Source organism: Molossus molossus, unplaced genomic scaffold, assembly GCF_014108415.1.
Source record: "Molossus molossus isolate mMolMol1 unplaced genomic scaffold, mMolMol1.p scaffold_m16_p_17, whole genome shotgun sequence".
Lineage (NCBI taxonomy): Eukaryota > Metazoa > Chordata > Mammalia > Chiroptera > Molossidae > Molossus > Molossus molossus.
Window position 1 is genome coordinate 28,019,455 of NW_023425352.1, and position 24,228 is coordinate 28,043,682.

Genomic DNA, 24,228 nt, shown 5'->3' on the forward strand with positions numbered 1-24,228 from the left:
CCACGCTGACACCACCTGGGCTGGTGTGTGTTGAGGTGTGTATCCTCCACAGCAGGAGTGAGTCAAGGTGAGGGTGCCTAGGGAGAGCGGCCGGGGCAGGAGCGCTGTGTAGGCCGAGTCTGGTTCCGGCTGCAGGCGAAACATTCAGAGAGGAACCAGGGTTCCAGCTCGGGTACCCGATGAGCTGAAGATCCTGTGCGAATTTCACTTAAAAGGAAAAACAAGAACAAATGCAAAGTATGGTGTTTGCTATAGACCTTCAGACCTTCTCAGTTGAAAAGTGAGTTTTTCCTTTTGTTCTTTGAAGGGTAGCTTAGCTAATTGGACAAAAACGTACATACGAAATACCCAAGAGTTAAGAGTCATCAGCCAAGTTCTTAGATTTGGGGGCATGATTTTGGTCCAGCAGGTTTAGAACCACCCATCAAGAAAGGGAAGGGAAAGGTCATCTTGGAAATCCTCATCCGTATCAAATACTGACTGAGCTTCCCCAACACAGAAGCACTGTTTGCTGACGACATCCAGCCTTGGTTTTTGAGTTCCTACAATTGGTGAGAGAGCCTCATAGAATTTCTGAATTGAAAAGAATCTTTAAAGATCATCTGCTGCACCCGGCCGGTGTGGCTCAGTGGTTGAGTGTCCACCCATGCACCAAGAGGTCGCCAGTTCGATTCCTGGTCAGGGCACGTGCCCAGGTTGTGGGCCAAATCCCCAGTGTGTGTGTGGGGGGGAGCATGCAGGAGGCGGCTGATCGATGTTTCTCTCTCTCTCTTCCTCTCTCTCTAAAATCAATAAAGAAAACAAATAAAATAAAGATAATTTGCTGCCGTGACTCGGAGCGCCTGGATCACAGAATCTTTGAGATTGGAGGTTGGCGGGGCTCTCGGCCAGCGCCTACCATCTGCAGGAGGTTTCCGGAGAGTCCCCTTGAGTCCCAATCTCTTTGCAATCTCTTTGACTTTCAGGATGAGATGAGACAGCTGAGGCCCGAGGAAAGGGAGGACACTTTAGTGATGTCAGTTTGGTTCCTAGAAGGAAGGAAGCCAGTCAGACAGTAAAATCTGAAGGCATGACGTTTACAAGTAAAAATATTCAGGAAAGCTGTGTCCTCAAAGCATCTGTCTGAGAAATGCAAGAACAGACGGCTCTCCGTCTAGAGGAAGGAGAGGAAGGGAAGCTGCTGCGCTGACGGCAGAAGGTGGGCTCTGATGGCTTGGCGGGGACACCCCTTTCCACGGGGAACCCGGGGGGCTCCAGCAAGGCCGCAACAAAGGCAGGGCCTGCTCTCAGCATGGAGATCAGCGCTGGAAGGGGAAGTTTGTGATGCAACGACCAAATGGAAATTAAAAGTGTTAAGATACCCAACTAAGAAGGGGAAACCTTTGCCTTTGGCTCACTCAGAAGGGGTGAATACCATTTGCCATTACTCCTCCGCTTGTTGTAGGAAGGAAACAGAAGTCTACATTCCAGACTGAGGAGGTGGCTGAGCATGCGAGTGTTATAATCAGGTTTTTTGGGTGGTGTTTTTTTTCTCATGGATGCCTAGATTCCCTTTTTTTTTTTTTAATTTATTGGGGTGACATTGGTTAATATGATCATATAGGTTTCAGGCGTGGGCTTCTATGTTACAAGATCTTTATACTGCACTGTGTGCCCACCACCCAAAGTCAATTCATCTTCTGTCACCATATATTAGGCCCCCTTCCCTCTAGCAGTCACCACATTGCTGCTTGTGTCCACAAGTTTCGGTTTTATTTCCCACATGTAAGTGAAATCATATGGTTCTTTGCTTTTCTGCCTGACATAATATTTTCAAGGTCCATCCATGTTGCAAATGGCAGTATTTCAGCTTATCTTATGGCTGAGTCATATTCCATTTATATATGGACCACTTCTTCATCCAGTCCTCTGTCACAGGACACTTTGGTTGTCTCCGTGTCGTGGCCACCGTGAATAATGCTGCAGTGGACATAGGGGTATATATATCTTTGTGAATACACATTTTTGAGTCTTTCAGGTATATACCCAGGAAAGGGATTTCTGGGTCATATGGTAGCTTTATTCTTAATTTTTTGAAGAGTTGTCATACTGTTTTCCATAGTGGCTATACCAGTCTACATTCCCACCAGCAGTGAATAAGGGTTCCCTTTTCTCCACAACCTCTCCAACACTTGTTACTACTTGTCTTGTTAATGATAGCCATTCTAACAGGTGTGAGGTGGCATCTCATTGTAGTTTTGATTGGCATTTCCCTAACTGCTGGTGAGGTTGAACATCATTTCATATATCTATTGTCTGTTTGTATGTCTTCTTAGGAGAGGTATCTGTTCAGGTTCTCTGCCCAGTTTTTGATTTGGTTGTTTGTTTGGTGTTGAGTTTTATGAGTTCTTTATGTATTTTGAATATTAAACCTTTGTCAGAGCTATTGTTTGCAAATACCATCTCCCATTTGATCGGCTGCCCTCTTTGTTTTGTTATCGGTTTCTTCTGATGTACAGAAGCTTTTTTAATATAGTTTGATTTATTTTTGTATTTACTTCCCTTGCCTTTGGGGTCAAATTCATAAAATATTCTCTATAGCCAAGGTCCATATGTTTGGTATATATGTTTTCTTCTATGTAATTTATTATTTCAGGTTTTATGGGTTTTTGATCCATTTTGAATTTACTTTTGTACATGGGGACAAACTGTAATCCACTTTCATTCTTTTGCATGTGGCTTTCCAATTTTCCCAGCACCATTTATTGAAGAGGCTGTCTTTACTCCAGTGTGTGCTTCTGGCTCCTTTGTCAAAAATTATCTGCCCATATACATGTGGTTTTATATCTGGGTTGTCAATTCTGTTCCACTGATCCATGTGTTTTTCTCTGTCAATACCATGCTGTTTTGATGATCCTAGCTCTATGGTCTGATTTGAAGTCAGGTAGCATGATACATACCTCCAGCTTTGTTCTTTTTTCTCAGGATTGCCTTGGCTATTCGGGGTTTTTGTGGATTTCATACAAATCTGATATATATTTTTTGTTCTATTTCTTTAAAAAGGACATTGATATTTTGATGGGAATTGCATTAAATCTGTATATTGCCTTGGGTAATATGGCCATTTTAACTATGTTGATTCTTCTAATCCATGAACATGGATATTTTTTCATTTTGTTGTGTCTTTTTCAATCTCTTTTAATAATGGTTTGTAGTTTTCAGTATATACGTCTTTTGCACTTTTTGTTGTTTATTCCTAGGTATTTTATTCTTTTAATTGCAATTGCAAATGGAACGTTTTGTTTTCATTTCTTTTTCTGAAGTTTTGTTGTTAGTATACTGGAAGGCAATAGATTTTTGTATGTTGATTTTATATCCTGCAACTTTACTGTATTTGTTTATGGTTTTTAATAGTTTTTTGGTGGAGTCTTTAGGGTTTTCTATATACAGAATCATGTCATCCGCAAGAAGTGACAGTTTAACTTCTTCCTTTCCTATTTGGATGCCTTTTATTTCTTTTTTGTTTGTTTGTTTTTAATCTTCTGCCCTGACCAGTTTAGCTCAGTGGTTAGAGTGTCAGCCCTCAGACCAAAGAGTCACGGGATCAATTCCAGCCAAGGAACGCTCCTTGGTTGCTGATCAGTCCCCAGCCTGGTCAGAGTCATGTGGGAGGCAACAAGTCGATGTGTCTCCCTCACATCAATGTTTCTCTCTCTTTCTCTCTCCTTCTTTCCCTTCCTCCCTCCTATCCACTCTATCTGAAGATAAATGGAAAAATATCCGTGGGTGAGGATTTAAAAAAAAGAATTAAAATAAAAATAATCCTCACCAAGGATGTTTTTTCATTGATTATTTATAGAGAGGATGGGAGGGGGAGAGAGAGAAACATTTGGTAAATGTTCTAATCATTGAGCAACACTGGCCAAGGCAACATACCTTTTATTTCTTTCTCTTGCCTTATTGCTTTGGCTAGGACTTCCAGAACTATATTGAATAAGAATAGTGAGAGTGGACATCCTTGTCTTGTTCCTGATCTTAGAGTAAAAGCTTTCAGTTTGTCACCACTGAGTATATTCGCTGAGGGTTCATCATATATGGCCTTTATTATGTTGAGGTACTTTCTTTCTAGTATTCCTATTTTATTGAGTGTTTTAATCATAAATGGATGTTGTATCTTATCAAGTCTTTTTCTGCATTTACTGATAAGATCATATGATTTTTATCCTTTCTTTTGTTAATATGGTGTATTACATTAATTGATTTGCATGTTGAACCATCCTTGTGCCCCTGGAATGAACACCACTTGATTGTGATGTATTATTTTTTTGATGTATTGTTGTATTCGAATTGCTAGTCTTTTGTTTAGGATTTTTGCATCTGTATTCATCAGAGATATTGGTCTGTAGTTTGGGGCGGGGGGAGGGGGGGGGTTGTTGTTGTTATCCTTGCCAGGTTTTGATATCAGGGTTATGTTGGCCTCATAAAATGTATTGGAAGTATTGCCTCTTCTTCAGTTTTTTGGAAGAGTTTGAGAAGGATAAGTTTTAAATTTTCTTTAAATGTTTGGTAGAATTCACTAGTAAAGCCATCTGGCCCTGGACTTTTATTTCTGGGGAGGTTTTTGATGGTTGTTTCAATTTCCTCACTGCTGATCGGTCTTTCGATTTTTCATTTCTTCATCATTTAGTCTAGGAAGGTTATGTGTTTCTAGAAACTTATCCATTTCCTCTAGGTTATTGAATTTGGTGGCATATGGTCTTACATAGTATTCTAGTATGATCCTTTGTATATCTGTGATGTCTGTGGTGACTTCTCTTTCATTTCTGATTTTGTTTACATGGGTCTTTTATCTTTTTTCTTTAGTGAGTCTAGCCAGGAGTTTGTCAATTTTATTAATCTTTTCAAAGAACCAGGTCTTTGTTTTATTTCTTTTTTTGTATAGTCTTTTGTTCTCTATTTCAGTCAATTCTGCTCTAGTTTTTATCTTCTGCTGACTTTGGGCTGCTTTTGTTCTTTTTCTAGTACTTTAAGATGTAATGTTAGGTTGTTTGCTTGGGATTTCTCTTATTTCTTGAGATAGGCCTGTAATGATATAAACTTCCCTCTTATCACTGCTTTTGCTGCATCCCAGAAGTTTTGATGTGTTTGTGTTTTATTGTCATTCTCATTTGTGCCTATATAGCTTTTGATCAGAAATATTTTATTTCTTTTTTGACCCAGTCATTTTTTAGTAGTATATTGTTTAATCTTCAAGCATTTGTGGGTTTTTTACTTCCTTTTTGCAGTTGATTTCTAATTTCAAGGCATCATGGTCAGAGAATATGCTTGGTATAATTTTAATCTGATTGAATTTGTTGATGCGAGTTTTGTGAACCAAATTATGGTCTATCCTTGAGATTGTTCCATGTACACTGGATAAGAATGTATAACCTGATTTCTGGGATGAAAGGCTCTATAAATATCAATTATGTCCATTTGGTCTAGAGTGTCATTTAAGGCCGACATTTCTTTATTGATTTTCTGTTTGGATGATCCATCTAGAGCTGTCAATGGAGTATTAAGGTCCCCAATTATGATTGTAAGTTGATCTGTTTCTCCCTTTGGTTCTGTGAGTAGTTGCTAGATCTATATCGATGCTCCCTGGTTGGGAGCATATATATTAAGAAGTGTTATGTTTTCTGGATGTAGTATCCCCTTTATCATTTTAAAATATCTATCTTTGTCTCTTGTTATCTTTAAATCTATTTTGTATGGCTACTCCTGCATTTCTGTGGATGTTATTTGCTTGGAGAATCATTTTCCACCCTTTTATTTTGGATCTACCTTTGTCTGCAGCTTAGATGTGTCTCTTGTACGCAGCATGTGCTGGGGTTTTGTTTTTTGATCCACTCTGCTACTTTGTGCCTCTTTATTGGTAAATTCAGTGCATTTACATTTAGGGTAATTGCTGGTGTAGGATGATTTCCTGTAGCCATTTTATCTTTTGTTTTCTGACAGTTCTATGCCTCCATTGGTTCTTTGCCGTTGTGGTTCAGCCTGTTGTTTTTGTTTGGTGGTATTCCATACTTCTTTCTTCTGTTTCCTCTTTTTTTCCTAAGCTATTCCATACTTTTTTCCTCTATTTTTCTTTTTTAAGCTTTGTGTTTTATGTGTGGTTATCATTAAGCTGATAAAAAATAAATAAAGTTGCACCCTTGCCAGTTTGTCTCAGCGGTTAGAGCGTTGGCCTGTGGTCCAGAGAGACCTGGGTTCAGTTCCCGCGTATCTCGGTTGCAGTTTGTCCCCAGCCCTGGTTGGGTTGTGTGGGCGGCAGCCACTTGATGTGTCCCTTTCACATTGATGTTTTTCTCTCTCTCTTCCTCTCTCTCCCTCCCACTCTTTATGAACAAAATAAATAAATAAATAATAAATAAAGTTGCTTATATAGAGTAGTTGTTTTCCTTTGTCAATTCAGACCTTTATCCCCTCCCCTTTTATGTTTTGTTGTCACAAATTATCCCTGTTTATGCTGTAAGTTTGTTGGTGATCTTACTCATAGTGTTTTGACCTTATGTTCTTTGTTTCAGGTAGAATAACTCCCTAGAGTATTTCCTGCAGTGGAGGTTTTTTGGTGATAAAAATCCCTCAGCTTCTGTATGTCTGGGACAGTCTTTATTTCTCCTTCATATTAAAGGATAATTTTGCTGGATACATTATTTGTGCCTGGTAATTTCTCTCTTTCAGACATTTAAATATTTTGTTCCACTCTCTTCTGGCTTGTAGAGTTTCTGCTGAGAAGTCAGATGATATTCTGATGGGTTTTCCTTTATAGGTCACTTCCTTCTTTTACTGGCTGCTTTGAGAATTTTTTCTTTGTCATTAATTTTTGACAGTTTTAATACAATATGCCTTGAAGAGGACCTCTTTGGATTGAAATAACTAGGTGTTCTGTTTGCTTCTTGGATTCAAGGATCTAGTTCTTTCCATAGATTTGGAAAGTTCTCATCCACTATTTGTTTGGCTAGACTCTTTTTTCCTTTCTCACGCTCTCCTTTTTCTAGTGTGCCTATTAGTCTTATATTGCTCTTTCTAATGGAGCCATATAGTTCTTGTCGAGCTCTTTCCTTTTTCTTTATACTCAGGGCTCTCTCTTCTTCCTTCTGTGTGATTTCTAGGCTCCTATCTATGATATTACTAATGCTTTCCTCCATCTGTTTGGTTCTGTTTCCTATGCTCAGTAGTTCACTAAATTCCTTAATTACATGCTTCATTTCCAGGATTTCTGATGGGTTCTTTATTACAGTCTCAGATTCTTTGATAAAGTACTCATTTTGTTCATTAATTTGTTTTCTGAGTACATTGAACTGCCTATCTGCATTTTCTTGCATCTCACTGAGTATTTTCAGAACTACAATCTTGAAATCTCTGTCATTTATGTCACATTTTTCCATGTGTTCCAGCTTGCTTTCTGGAGATTTTTTGTTTTTCTTTCTGAGTTTCCTCGTTGCTGTGGTTATTCGTGGTATTTGCCGGTCTAGGCATCTATATATGTATTGGCCCTTCTCTAGCAGCTTTCTCTGAAGAGGTCTTTCTACTATTTTCCAGAGGATGGTTCTGAGTCACAAGATATTTACCTCTGTGATCTCCCAGACTTGACCTCCATGTCTTCCGTAAGGCAGTACAGCCCTGTTCCTTGGGGGTGGGGTTTGTTTCGCCCTCATCCAGACTAATGGGTAATGGCACCCCAGACTTCCATGGGGTCTCCCCCAAGCACCCCACCTGGGGATCAATCACAGAGGGAACAGTGGTTCCACTGCAGCAGCTCCTGGTTTACAGATAATGTGCTCTTCAACCTGACACCAAGGGCAGCAGGAAGTGGGAGGCGAGTTCTAGGAATCCAAGGGTCGTCAGGGCTGTGTCGTTCTGTTTTTTCATGTGAAACACCACCACCTGACAGGCAGAACCCCTGTGCTCTGTCAGCCGTCTCTGCTGGCTCAGTCACTGTTCACTCCACTTGCCCTGCTGGACTGCCCACTGCACCTCTCTGTACCTCCCAATGGAAGGACGCACCCCCTACCACCGCTTCTTCCCCTCTCTGGGCCAAGCCCTAGCTCCTGGGGCAAGGCTGTGTCTGTGGCCACCAGAGTTTTCCTCCACTCTCACCTCCCTGTTTATTCCAGTTGCCCATCTTTAGATGCTGCAGGGCACCGGTCTCTCAGGCGTGCCTCACATTGAGTAGGAAATTCTGTATTAGGTTATATAGTTAGTTAACTTGTTGAAATTTCATGGGGAGAGACTAAGGGGATCTCTCCCGCCACCATTCCTCTGATGTCACCTGTAATCAGGTTTAAGGTACAGCAGAGCTGATATATAATCTGTGGAGAAATCTGCACAGAGGTTAAGTCTAGGTGGTAGGCAGTTGAACTAATTGGTTGTCATTGGTTTTATGTTTAAGCTGGGATCTTTTTCTCAGTAAACTCAATAAAACTTAGTGGGGTCAGAGACTGGAGGGTCGTGTGCAGGCTTCCCAGAGCCAAAGCCTAGGAGCTCTGGTGATTTATGTCTTCCTCCTCCTCTGGCAGAGTTTGCCCATCGTGTTCCAGGAGCTGCAAACCTGTCACCATCTGGGGCAACCCCCACCTCCCACCCTGCCAGACTCCCCTCTGCATCCAGAGGCCACTGTCAGAAGCCCTCTGCCCAGGCTCAGTTCTCAGTTCGTGGGGGGCTCACACTCCAATCATGGAACTTTAGAGCCAAAAGGACATTTATGTAAATCTTGTCCAGGCTTCTTTCACTGAGAACCTGAAGTCCAAAGAAGTGAAGCATTTTGCTCAAAAGACAAATTAGCATCAGACCCTGATCTGGAAGCCAGATTTTCTCACCCCCAGTTTAGTGTCCCCCCAAGAGGCCAGTGTGGGTCACCTGAAAAGTGGGGTGGTGTCTAAGGAGACGGGAAGATGGGGGCACGAGATGAGTAGAAGAATGCCGTATCTGAGGGACACTGGCAGGTTCGGAGAGCAGATATTCCTAGGAGGGTTCGCAGCCACGTTGAGGTTGAGTCTCTTTATCCTGTCCCCATCTCCAGGACTTCCTGCTGTTCTTTAGCCTGTGGACAATTATTTTGGGCTTCAAGGCTTTGGCACACACCCAAAGCTGGAAGAGGTGCTTAGTAACACCAGGTGTTTTGTAGATCTAGAGGGATTAGCAGTCCCAGGGAGGCAAAGGTCAGATTTCCGGGGTGCCTCTGTGAACTGGAGACAGAAGGGCACGGCAGCAGGGCAAGGACACATGCAGGATTGCGAGGAACGCAACAGGCGCCCCAGGCCAAGAGAGGCCGCTTGTTTGCAAATATGGGAGCAAAGCAGTTTCTGAATCAGCAAGTATCACCTGTTTACTGTTGATGGGGGAGGGGAAGGCAGTGTGCACGTGTGTGTGCACGTGTGTTGGCCAATTGCTGTTTTTCTAAACATTGTGAAAAACATCATTGCACCTCCACAAGTCCAAAACATACTGAGCATGAGATAATACCCTCTTTATTCTTAACCCGGGGTGAGGTCCTGGCGAGAACTTGTATTTACTTTTAGGCTTAAATAAGGGCAGACAATGAGGACTGGGGATCAGTGCAACCCTGTCCAGCAGAAACATAATGTGAGCTACATAAGTAGTCTTTAATTTTCTGGTAGCAAAATGGAACAGGTAACATTCATTTTATTTGTTGCTTGTTAATCCTCACCCGATATTTTTCCATTGATTTTTTTTAGATAGAGTGGAAAGGAGAGAAGGGGGGGGGGGGAGAGAGAAACATTGATGTGAGAGAGACACATGGATTGGCTGCCTCCTACACGACCCTGAGCAGGGCCAGTGATCGAACCTGCAACCCAGGTGTGTGCCCTTGACCTGGAATCAAACCCACTACCCTCTGGTTTGAGGGCTGACACTCTAACCACTGAGCCAAACCGGTCAGGGTGGTAAAATTAATTTTAGTAATATATTTTATTTAACCCAATATCTCAAAGTAGTCTCATTTTAACATATAATCAACATAAGAATTACTGAGATATTTCACATTCTGTACTTGGTACTATATTTATGAAATCCAGTGTATATTTTTACACTTACACATTTTATCCTGGCCACATCTAAAGTGTTCAGTAGATACATATGGCTGCTGGTGGCCATATTGGACATCATAGGTCTGCAGGAAGAGATATAGGAAGCTGTCCACAGTGAGAAAGTAAGACCAGGGAAAGAAAAACGTATGCCTAGAGGAAGAAAAATCTGAGGGTGAGCAACCTCCGCAGCAAAGGGTGAATCTCTGGTGGGCGTTAACGGTTTCCATCTCCACCCACCCCAAAACAACCTGTTATATTTCAGCTATATGGGATGTTGACGTCTAAGGAAAGCATTTCTAAAAGGGAGAAACTGAATCTTAGCTAATAGGGTAAATGTTTATCTTGCCTTCTTTCTGTGTTTTTCCACAAACGTTAAGTAAGGAACCTAGTCGTCCCTACCTCTCAGAGATGAGTTAAGTTTGTCCAGATGTTAAGTTTGGCCGGATGTGAAAGTTATGATGATCACTTTGGTTTAGACAGAACCAGAGACTGAGGAAGCCAGGGCCATCAGTATCCCTCTCAGTACTGAGGACCCCTGAACCCGAGATTGGAGGGTGTCTGTCAGGGTTATCGTGCCTCCCACTTAATGAAAGGCGATCCAGAAGAGAAGCCAGCCCAGCTGGTGTGGCTCAGTGGTTGAGTGTCAGCCCATGCACCAAGAGGCTGCTGGTTCAGTTCCCCATCAGGCCACATGCCCAGGTTGTGGGCCCAATCCCCAGTGGGGGGCGTGCAGGAGGCAGCCAGTCGATGTTCTCTCTCATCGATGTCTATATCTCTCTCCCTCTCTCTAAAATCAATAAAGAAAAATTATTTTTTTTTAAAAAGAGAAGTCACGCTGCCTGTTTTCAGCAGAGGCAGAAGCTGGCTGTTGCTTTCATGGGGACACCAGCTCTCCTGTCATGACTGAAGCGGGGAGGGGGGTGATCGGACACTGAGAGGCTCAGCACTCAGTGGCTTTGCCGCCCTGTGCACATGTTCAGACTCCCCTGAGCCTTAATGTTTCATCCTCTACTATGCCCAAGTCAGCGGGTTAGTGCAAGAGTCAGAAGAGGAAATGGACTTCTATATGCTTTGAAAGCTACTTTTTTTTTTTTTTAAGTGCTTTATAAAAGAAAGGGATAGTAAATATCAGTCTTTCTGTATCTGATTCACCAAATCTCTTATGTGCCAAATGCATGCTAGAGGCTCGATTCCGGTCACCAGTTGGGGTTCAGTTGATTGGAAGATGCTGGGGGACTTCTGTAAGCTGTGGAGATTCTGTCAGCAGATTGGCCGTGTTCTCGCTTTACCCGAGGTCATCAGGCCACCAGCTGGAGTTTGGGAATATGTTTATTCATGTGAGAACTTTCATCTTTATGAGGTGTGATCCATAGCAGTCCTGGCCCACAGAATCTCAGTGTCAGATCATTGAGATGGTCTGCAGCCGGGACCCCGCAGCGGTCACCAGGCGGTCACGCACCATCCCGCACGCCCCCGGCACGTCCTGCAGGGGCCTGCATCCGAGCAGGGTCCCGGGGAACGAGCGTACACTGAAGTGTGAGAACGCCCTACTATCCCAGCTAGCGACAGCCAGCGCAGCCTCGGCTTGGACAGCTGCTGGGACCGGCTCTCACTTCCTCTTGAGGCCGCCCTCCTGTCGCTGACGGCTCTTACTTTCAGTAAGTGTCCCGTTCTCTCCAGTTAACATCTGCCTGGAGATACCACCCACTGAGGGAGTACGGAATAAGTTCCATTCTTCTGCCACGTGGCAGGTGCTTGGAAATGGCATTACTTTCCTTTGTTACCAAAAGCCTTGACCCAGAGGCTGGATAGGTGGTGAATGGGGCTATCCCGGGTCAGCTTCTGGTCACCCAAAAAGGCCTGCAGGTCCTGAGACGACGTAGAAGGAGCTTGAAATGGCCTCTTCCAGTTCTGTCTCTTCCTTCGCTCTTCAGAGTCCAGGGGGCTGGTTTAGTGATTGCAGTTTGGAAGGGGGTTGGAGAACTCGAAGAGGTTTCTCAAAAGGACAAGAGTGTGGAAGTGGTGTCTGGGGTGGGCATGGAACCTGCAGGGCACGCATGCTAAGGGGCGACGTCATTTACAGGGGTGACGGACAGGAGGGGATGGTGTGGTGGCCTGGAAAGGGTGGCCTCGCAGCCTTACCTCTCCCTAGCTGTGTGACATTGGCGAATGCACAGAACCCTCTGAGCATCAGCCTTCTGGGTGAACCCTGTCCGGCCTGTCTCCGGGGTTTCTGTGGGACTCTGAAGATAAGGCCAGTGAGCACACTTGATAATGTGGGAAAGGGTCCAAGGATGAAAGGGACGGTGCAGTGGGACAGTAGATGAAACCAGGAACCAAGGGTACCACTAAGTGTACCGCTGTGCGACTTCAGGGGCGGCCCTCACCCTCTCTGGGCCCCTCGGTGAAGCAGGTGAATTATGCACAGACCTCCGAGTGCCTTCTAGACGGCCTGGAGGTGCTGAGGCTCGTTGCTGTGACTGTGGGTCACCTGGAGCATTTCTCCAAGCGTGCCTCTTCCACTGTCCATCTAGGGAGACTTCCTAGAGTTTGGAATTGAATCTTTTTGAGGGAAATGATTTCAAACACCCTTCCAGTGCAGGCCTGGCCTCTACTGTGGGAGGCCCACTTAACGGATGGTGCTTGGCCGTGATCACACCGTGTTTCCTTGTCAGCATGAGGTCCCTGAGCTGATGAGCGATGGCTTCCTTTCCACAGAGTGTCGGGACACTCTTGCCTCTGGAAGCAAACTCTGCTCTGTGAGACATCGGAATCCTCTCCTGCCTAGCTGGAGTGTGTCACATGCAGATTTTACCAGAACAGTCTTGTTCGAGACTTTGAATATTACCAAGGAGCTTTTCAAAAGCATTACTCTCCTCCGAAATACGGCATGCCTGGTAGTTCTCTGAGCCTGCTTTGCCAGCGGAGGCTCCCAGCCAACCAGATCACTGAAACCGGCCTCTGGTCCAGCAGCCCATCCGTAGATGCTGGGCAGCGGAGAGCACGGGGACCTAGCCTATGGTGACAGAGGGACAGTTCCTTCAGACGGCCCTTCCGTGTCTCTCTCCTGCCACTCTGGGGACCCTGTGCTGTTCCTCTCACCTCACCGCAGCCATGTCTCCAGCCTCCCATTTCATTGCCTGGATGCTTGCTTCTAACTCTGAACGTTGCATTTTCTCCTGTGCACCCACCGTGTTGTCGTGGAAACTCAGTGGCTGTAGGCCCGAGTATCCGGTGTCATCGAGTGTGATGGTGTGGTACGTGTATTTGCTCACGCTTTTATTTTGAATTCTTTCCAATGTGACATCTGCTAAAATGTCTCCCTTATAATTTGCTTGGTGATCACAGCCTTCTCATCATTCATTGAGAGCAGGACCTGATCTCACAGAATCTGAAAAGAGCTATGTGGTAAGATGCCTGTTGCATAAGACTGTAGCTTTTCTAAAGAGAATCCTTACTGACTTCCAGGGTCTAGACTGAAGCAATGCCCGGTTAACTTCAGAGCCACTGTTTACGAGAACCATGTGGCTACTGCAGCAGAGAGAGATGTTAGACCACCCCTTTCCTTCTCAAAAAAGCAGGGGAACTTAGGGGTGCTATTTCTACTCTGCCTACATGTGGGATACAGTTAATATATTAGTGCATGACTGGGGATACAGACTTGCATTTCTATCCTGAAATTATTCTGTTTGTAACAGTTACTCACTAATTACAGGCTTTTATGCTGCTGTCTTTTTTTTTATTTTTTTTTAATATTCATACTAAATTCCAAATTCTGTATCTTACCTGTTTTTCCATGCTTACGCCTGGACCCCTCCTGCACTCCACTACTGGAATACCTCTATTTAACCTGGATCTTCAACTCTGTCGTTTCCCTGGACTATGTGCTTCGTCTGGAATGTCACATCTCTTCCTCTCTTTCTTCTTTTATTTTTGTCCCCACGTTGACTGTTTTATGGGGGTTTCTGGATGTCCCGGGGCCACCTCGCAGGAAGCGGTTTGCAATGAGATCATAAACATTGCCGAAAAGTCTGTCCATTACTGCAGCACTGTTTCCCATCCCTTTGACTTTCATCACAAGGTACCCCCTTCTGACAATGCGTCATCTTTCATCATTTCTCAGCAACCTCAAGCCCAGCAGCGAAGAGTCGCCCCAGACAGGAGTCAGGCCTCACAAGATTTGTAAGTACACTTGGCAGACTTCGGTTCTCACGTTTCAGTGGGCTCTCAGGCTTGGAAAGGGGGTCATTGACGGGCGGGGGGCAGCCATGAGGGAGAAGAAATGAATCACTCCCGGCTTGCCTGAGAAGTCCACGTTTCCCGTCAGCCAGGGTGGGAACAGGTGGCGGGTAAACAAAGGAGGTCACGGGCTGCTGGGGCAGAGACAGGTAGAGGATGAACTGCTCTCTGAGGGCTAATGAGAGCTGTGCTGACTGGTTTCACTCCTAGTGTGGGAACAGAGGAAGGAATGGCTAATTCTGACTAGTGCTCAGTGAATAGGACTGATCCATTCATTAAACAAAAAGATGGGCTATCTCCTGTGTGTTAAGTACAGAGGAGTAAACGCCATTCACAGAGGAAGGGAATATGGAATAACCCTGAAAGACGAATTGGACTTGAGAGCTAGGACAGGGGTCTTCTGGAAGCACGTGTGCAGAGGTGGGGCATTTGGGCAACTCCAGAGATGCCCGTGTGGCCACAGGGCACAGTTCACAGAGGAGGCAGAGACAGCTCAAGAAGGAGGTTGGGACCAGACTGTAGAATGCGTGATGCGATTGAAGTAAGTTTAGATTTTGTTCTGCAGGCACTCAGGAGCCTCCAGAGATTTTTTAAATGAGTGCATTGGTTATATTTTGTTTTCGGGAGCTAACTGTGATAACGGAGTAGAAGGTGGATTTTGGAGACTAGGGACAAAGATACTGGTTGGGAGATACTAATCCAGGCAAGAAGTGACGAGCGCCTTAGCTAGGACAGAGTGGGTGCTTCGTGACCTTGGACACATGCAAGAGTACCCAAGGAGACTCAGGGTAAAGAGAGAAGGGAAACGAAGGTAGATCCTTGGAGAACAGCTTTGAAGGCAACAGAGAAGTAGCAGCAGAGGAGACAGGAGCCGCAGGAGCCCCGGGAGAGGGTCTGGGAGCCTCACTGTGCAGAGCCCAACCCCGTGTTCGGGCAGTGGCGCCTCCTGCTGCCCAGGAGGGCAGGAAATGAGAAATACCCTCCAGGTATCCTGTTCGGCAACTGGGACAGCAGAGTGAGAGGTGGAGGCAGGTGCCGCCCTGGGAAGGGCTGATGAGTCAGTGATGGGGTGAAAGGGCTCCAGACTAAGCCAGTAGCAGACACAGATGTGCTGAGATAAACCAAGAACTTCCAGGTGCGGAAAGGGGTTGGAGTCCACATGGAAGGTGTAATTCGATGCAGAACTTGGCAGAGGAGCAGTACAGCTGTGGCAGAGGAATTGCAGCCTCACCTTCCGGTGCTGGAAATAGGGTGCAGAGGCTCACGTGCGTTTGCAGCAGTGGGGGAGGGGTGACAGTCAAACGATGTGAGAGAAGAGGGACGTTAAGGCCGTAGCCCAGCGAAGGGAGTTCAGCATGGCCAGAGGAACCCTTCCTCACACTTAGGAACGGAGGCGGGAGGAGGGCTGTAGAGACTTACACCTGAATGGGGCAGAGTGAGGAGCCCGGAGAGGCAAAGGAGGTGGGGCAGACTCGATGGACCAGTGTCCTGAGCATCATGGGGCCCACCCAAAATCAGAGCTGCCTGGGCGACCCAAGCAGCAAGGTTGCGAGACTTTTTCCAGCCAATCTCCATAGCCAGAGAGTGAGAACAGAGAAGCAGAAATCCGGGGTTACTTTCCAGAACTGAGGCTAGCAGAGCAGCCAAGTGGGTCAGGCGTCCGAGGAGTCCACGCTGTTTGGGAGGCAGCAGGCAAATACAGAAACATCAGGCTGTGTTCATTTACCAACTGGAAATCTGTCCTCTCTTAATTCCTCTATGGAGATCTTTCTTTGGCAGACAGATCCATCTACCAAAATATCGACGCGTTTGAATAAATATATGAAATTAAATTGCCTCTTTGGCTTTAACAGTGGAGAATGAACCTCTTGTTTCTGGGAACTGGCTCCGCTTACTTGTGTCTAGCCTGTCTAGCCCACCGCGAGATCACTGGCATCCACTGGAAATGGTACATGTTTGGCTCATTTGCAGAGTTTTGCCTGCTACTGTTGTGTTTCAAAATACCGAGTAAACAGAATTGTGAACTGGTGCACAGTGGATGCTGCTCAAGTCTTTTTCAACGGAATAAGTGAAAACAAAGCTTTGCATTGTTGCCAAAGCAGATGCCAGATGTCACCACGTGCTCCTCCGCTGTCTCCAGTGGCTGTTGTTAGAACAAGCGGAATAGCACACACCCAGTTGCCTTAGGCCAACAACCAAGTCAGTAAAAATCTTAACCCCCAGATCACTGGGATAGAAACAAAGCTTTCAAGAGTTTCAGAAAACTGACATCCATTATTTAAAAGCAATGAATGAAATGTCTGTTGATGTATTAAGAAACTCAAGGTAGTTTTGCTACACAGTCCATTGGCATATATTTATGTTTTTATATAAATATGACAATTTTATAATATATGACAATTGTCTTGGGCTCTCCAATGTAAATGACCAGACTATGACATCTGTCTCTGGACCTAAGTGACCTCTGACAATTCTCAGTAATCAACATCAATTATCCCATGTTAAGAAAAAGCCTCGGTTAACGTCAAAGGGAGTGGGGGGACATCTAGACAAAACCCTTGGTTGTGGTGAGCACATGAAACTAAGTGAAAGGACTGATTATGACGTGCTTGTCCGAAGTTCTCTGTCCCTGCCAGACTCACTCTATCACCAGGTGTTGAGTGGCTCTCCCCCAGTGCTAGGTCATTAGGGAAATAGCCAATAAAAAACTTTTACCGCCCTGGCCAGTTTGGTTCAGCGGTTGAGCATCGGCCTGCGGACCAGAGAGTCTCAGGTTCAGTTCCCGCTAGGGGCACATACCACAAAAAAAAAAAAAAAAAAAAAAAAAACAACTTTTACCTCCACTGATGAGGAGGAAACACTACCTAAATGTTGATTTAACTGAAATGGCTTTCAAAATCCCTCATTTAATCCTATCAATCACTTAATATTCCTTTTTCCCGTTTATAGATTTAGCTACCAAGCACTATATAGCTATATACCACAGAATGACGATGAGTTGGAACTCCGAGATGGAGATATTGTTGATGTCATGGAAAAGTGTGACGACGGATGGTTTGTTGGTAAGTGGTCTCCTCCTACTTTTCGTACTAGTTGTGTTGTGAAGGGAGGGCTGGGAGGGACGGGCCACGCGCAGAGCGGTGTGCTCCGCGCTGGGAGGGACGGGCCACGCGCAGTTCCTGAGCCATCGCAGGACTGCGGGCCACTCTGTTTCTGTTTGTTCTCGGGACTGTGGATGGCAGTGATGTCGGGCCTGACGACCGAATATGCCACATCAGATGCACAGGAGGGCACTTGTCAAGTCATTAACTCAGTTCTGTTTGTGTTTCTATTGTGCATGTATCTGCTCTGCATTTGGAAATTTTATTTTTTTGAACTCTTATGAAACAACACAAGGAAATGTGACTGAACCTAGTTCTCTACCATGAAACGCAAACACATGTGTAGACATTCTAAAGATCTTATTTACTCTAGCCTTCCAATCACTTTAATCAAAGCAGCCTGCTTAATTAAAACAAAGGATTTGCCTTTATAAAATTGGGGAGAGTCCTGGCTGGTGTGGCTCTGTTGGTTGAGTGTCCCCCCTGTGAACCAAAAGGTTGCTGGTTCGATTCCCAGTCAGGGCACATGCTTGGGTTGTGAGCTCGATCCCTCGTAGGGGACCTACAGGAGGCAGCAGCCAATCGATGTTACACTCCCACATAGATGTTTCTCTCTCTCTCCTCTCCCTTCCTCTCTCTCAAAAAAAAAAAAAATCAATAAAAATATTTTAAAAAATAAGTAACATGAGGGAGAGAAAGATCAACGTTATTGACATTCTGTTACAAAGCAGACGCTTGATATACTTTCCTATTGACATTCTTTCAACAAACAGCCCAGAAAGCAAGAATTATCCTCATTTCACAGATTCAAAGACTGAGGCCCAAAAAGATTAAGTAACTCGCCCAAGGTCACCCAGGTAGCAGTGGGGCCAATATTTGAACCTAGGCCTATCTCTCCCAAGTCTCTGTTCTTTCTGCTCAGGTATGAAGATGATATTGGGAGTCACTGACTCACTCTGCACCTCAAGTTCCCCTGTGCAGATGGCTTTATCTTCTCTCCAAAGGCTAGCTCTTGGCTGGTCTCTCTGGTAAAGCAAATTAAAGTCAGGGCTGGAGTAATGAGAACAGCAAGGTCTGGGCATAAATGGGAAGCCAGAGAGATTTGCCGTGGCCTCTCCATCCTCCTGGAAAGCTGCCTCGGCCCTGGCCGGTTTGGGTCAGCGGTTAGAGCGTCGGCCCGCGGACCAGGAGCCCTCGCTGCTTTAGGTTGATGTGTTCAGAGGGAAACCAGATCTGAGAAGTCAGCAGTGCTCAGTGCAGCGATTTTTGACCGTGCGCCACAAGAATTTTTAAAACGTGCCGTACCTGACTACTTAGTCAGGATCACTGACCTCATTTCCCCTAGACTGACAAATGAAAAAAAAAAAATGAGAGCCAACACAACAATAGCCATCAGTGTGAATGATTCAAAATTATACCTCTTGCCCTGGCCGGTTTGGCTCAGCGGTTAGAGTGTCAGCCTGCGGTCCAGAGAGACCCGGGTTCGGTTCCCACTAAGGGCATGTACCTCGGTTGCTGTTTGTCCCCAGCCCTGTTTGGTCATGCGGGTGGCAGCCACTCAAGGTGTTCCTTTCACATCGATGTTTCTCTCTCTCTCTCTCTCTCTCTCTCTGTTCCTCTCTGTCCCTCCCACTCTACCTGAACAAAAAATGGAAAAATGTCCTTGGGTGAGGATAAAAAAAAAATTATACTTCTTGCGCTGGCTGGTTTAGCTTAGTGGTTAGAGTGTCGGCCTGTGGACCAGAGAGTCCCGGGTTCGGTTTCCACTAAGGGCACATACCTTGGTTGCAGTTTGTCCCCAGCCCTGGTTGGTCGTGTGGGTGGCAGCCACTCGATGTGTCTCTCTGACACTGATGTTTCTCTCTCTCTCTTCCCCCCTCTCTCCCTCCCGCTCTATCTGAAGATAAATGCAAAAATGTCCTCGGGTGAGGATTAAAAAAAAATTTTACCTTTATTTTGGTCAGATCAGCAAAAAATATAACATTTTTTGGTGTGCCACAGAATTGTGTAATTTGTTTGTGTGCCATGAAGTGGGGAAAGTCGGAAGCCGCTGCCCTCGTGTGCTGCAGTCCAATGGAAACTCAACACAAGCCATGTTGAAAACAGCGAAATGAATTTTAATACATTTCATTAAACCCAGTGCATTCAAAATATTCTCATTTGAACATGTAATTGGTGTGGAAAAAACTGAGATATTTTACATCCTTCTTTTCGAACTGCGTCTTAAAAACCCGGTGGGTTCCCAGGTGCCGCCACCCAGGTCAGAGAGCCGAGTGGCAGGCGCTGGGTGGACGCGTGTGGCTGTCAACCAGAGAGCAGCTCTGGTGTCTGTTCACTGGTAGCCTCTTCCAGAAGCATTTGCAGTTGTTACGAGAACTTGGGGTGGGGCGAGGGGCCCCAAATCTGTAATGGAGCATCCCAGCAGCTTGGTAAAGGAAATCTTTCAGGTTCCTCCATTCCTCAAACACTTCAGAAGGTAACCTAATATCAGACCACGGATGAAGTAACCCAGTGGAGCTCATTCTTCTGTCCACAAGGAAAGGGCTCGCCAGCTTCTGAGCGCACTCGGGCCTTCCAGGCTCAGCTCTCTGTGCCCTCCTTGACCATCCCCCTAGGGGTTCACATAGTCTGTCTGATGCATTCTTTTTTTATCTTCACCCGAGGATATTTTTTCATTGATTTTTAGATAGAGTGGAAGGGAGGGAGGGAGGGGTTGAGAGGGAGAAGCATAGATAATGAGAGGGACTCCCACCCGAGCCAGGGGATCGAACCTGCAACCCAGGTATGTGCCCTTGGCCTGAATGGAATCCTTAACCCTTCCGTCTGAGGGCAGACGCTCTAACCGCTGAGCCAAACTGGCCAGAGCAACACATTCTTTGATCTGGGAAGTTTCACTTTGGGAAACAGCTCCAACCCACTGGTAGTGGCAGCTTGAGATGTTGTGTTCAACAGGATTCTGAAGCCGTGTCCAAGCCAACTGGGGAAAGGAAGCCGTGGTCAACCTGTGATGTCTATTAATGAGAGGGTAGTGATGACCAGCATCACACACACACACACACGCACACAGCGAGGGCACGAACCGGATTAGGGGTCCAGCAGATCGGACCTGGAGAAGCCCAGGAAGGGCTTTGTTCCCAAGTAGCTTCATGTTCTTGGCTCAACAGGAACCCTCATAAGGTTGGTAGCAAAGACAGAGTCAAGTTGGGGCTTAGGCAGGCTTAGAAGAATTTCCTTTTGATGTGTGGTCATATCCAGTGGACTTTCAGAAGTCTGCAGTTGAGGAATTCTAAACCCCTGGTACCTTGTTCTGTTGGATCATGTGCTCATTCTTCTAAAACGGAGACGTACTGGGAAGAACAGTGGGCTGGGCGTCAGAACACCTGGGTGCAGAGTCGGCCTCTGGAGCTGTGGGGCCTCAGCGGTGTCACTCAGGTTCTCTGAAAAAAGCTCATTTGGACGAAAAGCAGGAGTATTAAACACAACTGCCTGGCTTACCACCCAGCATTACTTTGAGCCTGAATGAGACCAGGAAAAGTGCTTCGGAAGCCATACACTGTCCTACAGGCTGCAGGGGTGTTACCACGGGCTGTCTTTGGACTCGTGTGGGCAGGTCTTCTCATTGTGCCTATGTGTGTGTTTTTTTATAGGTACTTCAAGAAGGACAAGGCAGTTTGGTACTTTTCCAGGCAACTATGTAAAGCCTTTGTATCTATAAGAAGACTGAAAACCACAGAGATGATTTTTCTTGGATGATGAAGCATAATTCATGAACTGGTCTCTTTATTTAAAAGTTGAGTCAGTAGGAACAGTAACACAGTGGATAAAGTACAAAGCAAAAGAGAGGGACAGAGAAGTGTGTTGTGTTTAAAACCCCGCCTGTCTAAGCTTACTGCGTATCAGACAGGCCTGAACCATGCGCTGAGCAGAAAGGAATGAGGCAAATCTGTATTTACTTAGCTGCTTCTGGGAGCCACTACCCCCTTCCCCTGGTTTAGGTAATCTGACCTGTAGCCCAGAACAGGAGCTGTTAGGCCAGAAACGCCTCCTGCTGCTACACCCTTGACCAGCTCCAGCTCAAAGAAATCTCGGTGTTTAGCCTGAAGCAGCCCTCAGAGTGCCAGGCAGATCCCCAATCACACAGACCCCCAGCACCCCCAGAGCCTGCTGACCCCCCAACACTGCTGGACATCAGTCTGGGCTGCCGTGGCCATCCCTAGACAGCGGTGGAGGCCCCCAAACTACCCAAGACCAAGCCCCTCACTGGACCTACTGAGGTTTGTGGGGAAGTGGAGGCAAAATGTAGGCGCCCCGTGCGCCCCGAGCGCATGCGTCCAGCCTGTGCGTGGCCATGACGCCCTGCTGTTCAGACAGACGAGCACAGAGGTTTGCCTGGAGAGCTGGTGGCCAGGCAGATGTTAAATCGGTGTGTCTGATGCTCCTGAGGTCACATGCTGTGTCCTTTCCCATGTCACTAGCTTCCACAGACGTTCCCTTTCGGGGCAGCACAGTTTCATGGACCGGAACGCCATTGCTGATCTTTCTTTTCTGGGTTGATAGTTTGGGATTGGTAGGCCTGTTCTCGGAGAGAACCAAGGATGGTGGCGTTCCGTGTTCATTTAACACAGGCTGTTGTACACTGGATGCCGGAACCACGCTGAGCAGAGACGCACCGTGTCTTCATTTTTACTCCCCTCAGGAGGCCAAAGGCCACTAAGAAAGTAGTCCCTCAGGGTTGTGAACCCGGGTGCACCCTGGCAGGGCTTCTCTTCTGAGCAGAGGTACAGATGCAGTGGCCCCGAGGTGTGAGGAGGCGGATCTGCCACCCCCAAGAGGCCAGGTCCAAGGGGGGAGGCCCCGCGACACCTGGGTGTTCTGTCCAATTCGAACTGTTTACCGGCCTCTGTTAGACCCCTTGGAGAATGAAAGTTAGAAATGACCCATGCCCTGCCTGCCGGGAACTCAGAGGTGACTGGGGAAACAGACACACACACAAACAATCGAGAGAGACTGTGATATGTGCTAAGAAGGGTGTGAGAGAGGAAGAGATTCATTTTCCCTGGAGGGATCCTAGAAAGCATTGTCCTGTTTGTCTCCTTTGGCTCACTGTTGAATAGCTAGGATGTGGAAGAACCTTTGCCCAAGGCTACTTTATGGCTGAAAATACTTGGAAGTGTATCCAGGGTCTTCAGACTGTCACCCTCCCCACAAACACACATCTAAGGTCACAAATAAGAGTAGCAGTTCTAAGTGCAAAGGTGTGTACAGGAACCCTGGCTTTCTGCACATAGCTCAGAAGTGCCCAGGACCTTTTCCCAAAGTCCGAGTCTTTACGAGTAGGCGAAGTTTGTCCCCCGAGTCTCTGCCACAGCTTCTGCCTCCACTACTTATCTTAGGATCCTATCCGCTGCCCACCCCCATCAGACAGCCACAGTGCCCGCACTTCTCTCCCTGTCCTCTTTTCAAGTCTTGATCACTGACTTATTCACACTAACATGTAAATGACTGATACAAGGAATGTGTTACCTCTTCCCAGACACATTTGTTTTTAACGAGGGCAGAGCCTTGATCCCAAGAGAAAAGATTGTGAAACTAATGGTGGAAGTGCAGGTGGGGTGGAGGAGTTTCGGGTTTGAAATTACTTAAATAAGACTCCTGGCTGTGGGAGGCCCACTCCGCCGTCCCGGGGCACTGTGGTCTCGACTCCGAGGGAATACAGTAGGAGCGTTATGTGCACGTGCATTTACACAGCAGCATTTCACCCATTTTGAAATGTAATTCTTGTATTGGCTAATGTGTTTCCTAGTCTTTCTTAGATGCAAACCATTACTATCATGATCTAATCTAATAGTTTTTTGAGGGGTGCTTCTTGATTAAGTAGGTAATTTTGAACACCTCTTTAAATACAGCTAGAAAATAAAACCAATTTGTAAAGCCACATTTGCATATGATGCCAGCCTCACGCATTTGTATATCTTCGGAAACCCACATACGCCTCACCAATTTGCCCGTCTTGAATAAAAGCATATGTTCAAATCTGCATCCAATTTCAGCTTCCTATGTATGACAAAACCAGGAACACAGGTTTCCAATGGCTCTTTTGTCTTCAGACATTTAGTAGTATAAAATACCTATTTTTATGCGGAGATGTTTATACAGGTTGATTAATAGCAGTGCAGCTGGCTGGCAGCATGCCTTGCAAAGTTTGGATGTATTGGCCGTGCTTCTGGGTAAAGGCAAGCCCCAAACTACTTCTCTTTTGCAGTCTCTCTGGGATCAGTAAAAGAAAAACATCATATGCTTAAGTGGGACTGTAAATATGTATATTTAACTTTGTATAGCCCATGTACCTACTTTGTATAGAAAAATAATTTTAAAAATTTGAACTGAAGGGTGGTAAAATAAGGAAGACATGAAGTTTTTTGCATTTTTATTTAAATGAAGGAATTCCAAATAACTCACCGGCAGATTTTTAGCACAAATATAGCCATTGTAAAGTGTTAAAATTTTAAATAAATAATCATTATTTCTGGGAGAGAAGATAACTGTGATCTCAGTTACAGTTGTTTTTTTGTTTTGTTTTTGGGTTGGTTTATTTTGTTTGGTTTTGGGGTTTTTTTTGTTTTGTTTTGTTTTTTTGCAGTTTTATTTATCTGAAGTAGTATTAAGTCCTATTGCTAGAATAGGTTACTACAAAAAAAGATTATATTCTGACAGAAAAATAACTGACATTATACATAACCAATTAATTTAAAGTGTTGCCATTTAAATTACACACCAAGAGCATGTACTGTGCAGACACAGGTTCTTCTGTTCATTTA

General features: G+C 45.5%; 1 protein-coding gene across 1 annotated transcript in view; it reads left to right on the plus strand.

The window, feature by feature from the left end:
- The window catches only part of SORBS1 (sorbin and SH3 domain containing 1), a 201,596-nt gene extending 177,583 nt beyond the window's left edge, over nt 1-24,013 (plus strand). The window contains exons 30-32 of the mRNA XM_036264595.1: nt 14,194-14,252; nt 17,259-17,371; nt 21,058-24,013. Of these exons, the coding sequence (XP_036120488.1) occupies nt 14,194-14,252; nt 17,259-17,371; nt 21,058-21,125 (240 nt within the window). The 3' untranslated portion in view covers nt 21,126-24,013. The remainder of the gene's footprint in view (nt 1-14,193; nt 14,253-17,258; nt 17,372-21,057) is intronic.
- Nucleotides 24,014-24,228: the final 215 nt, after the last annotated feature.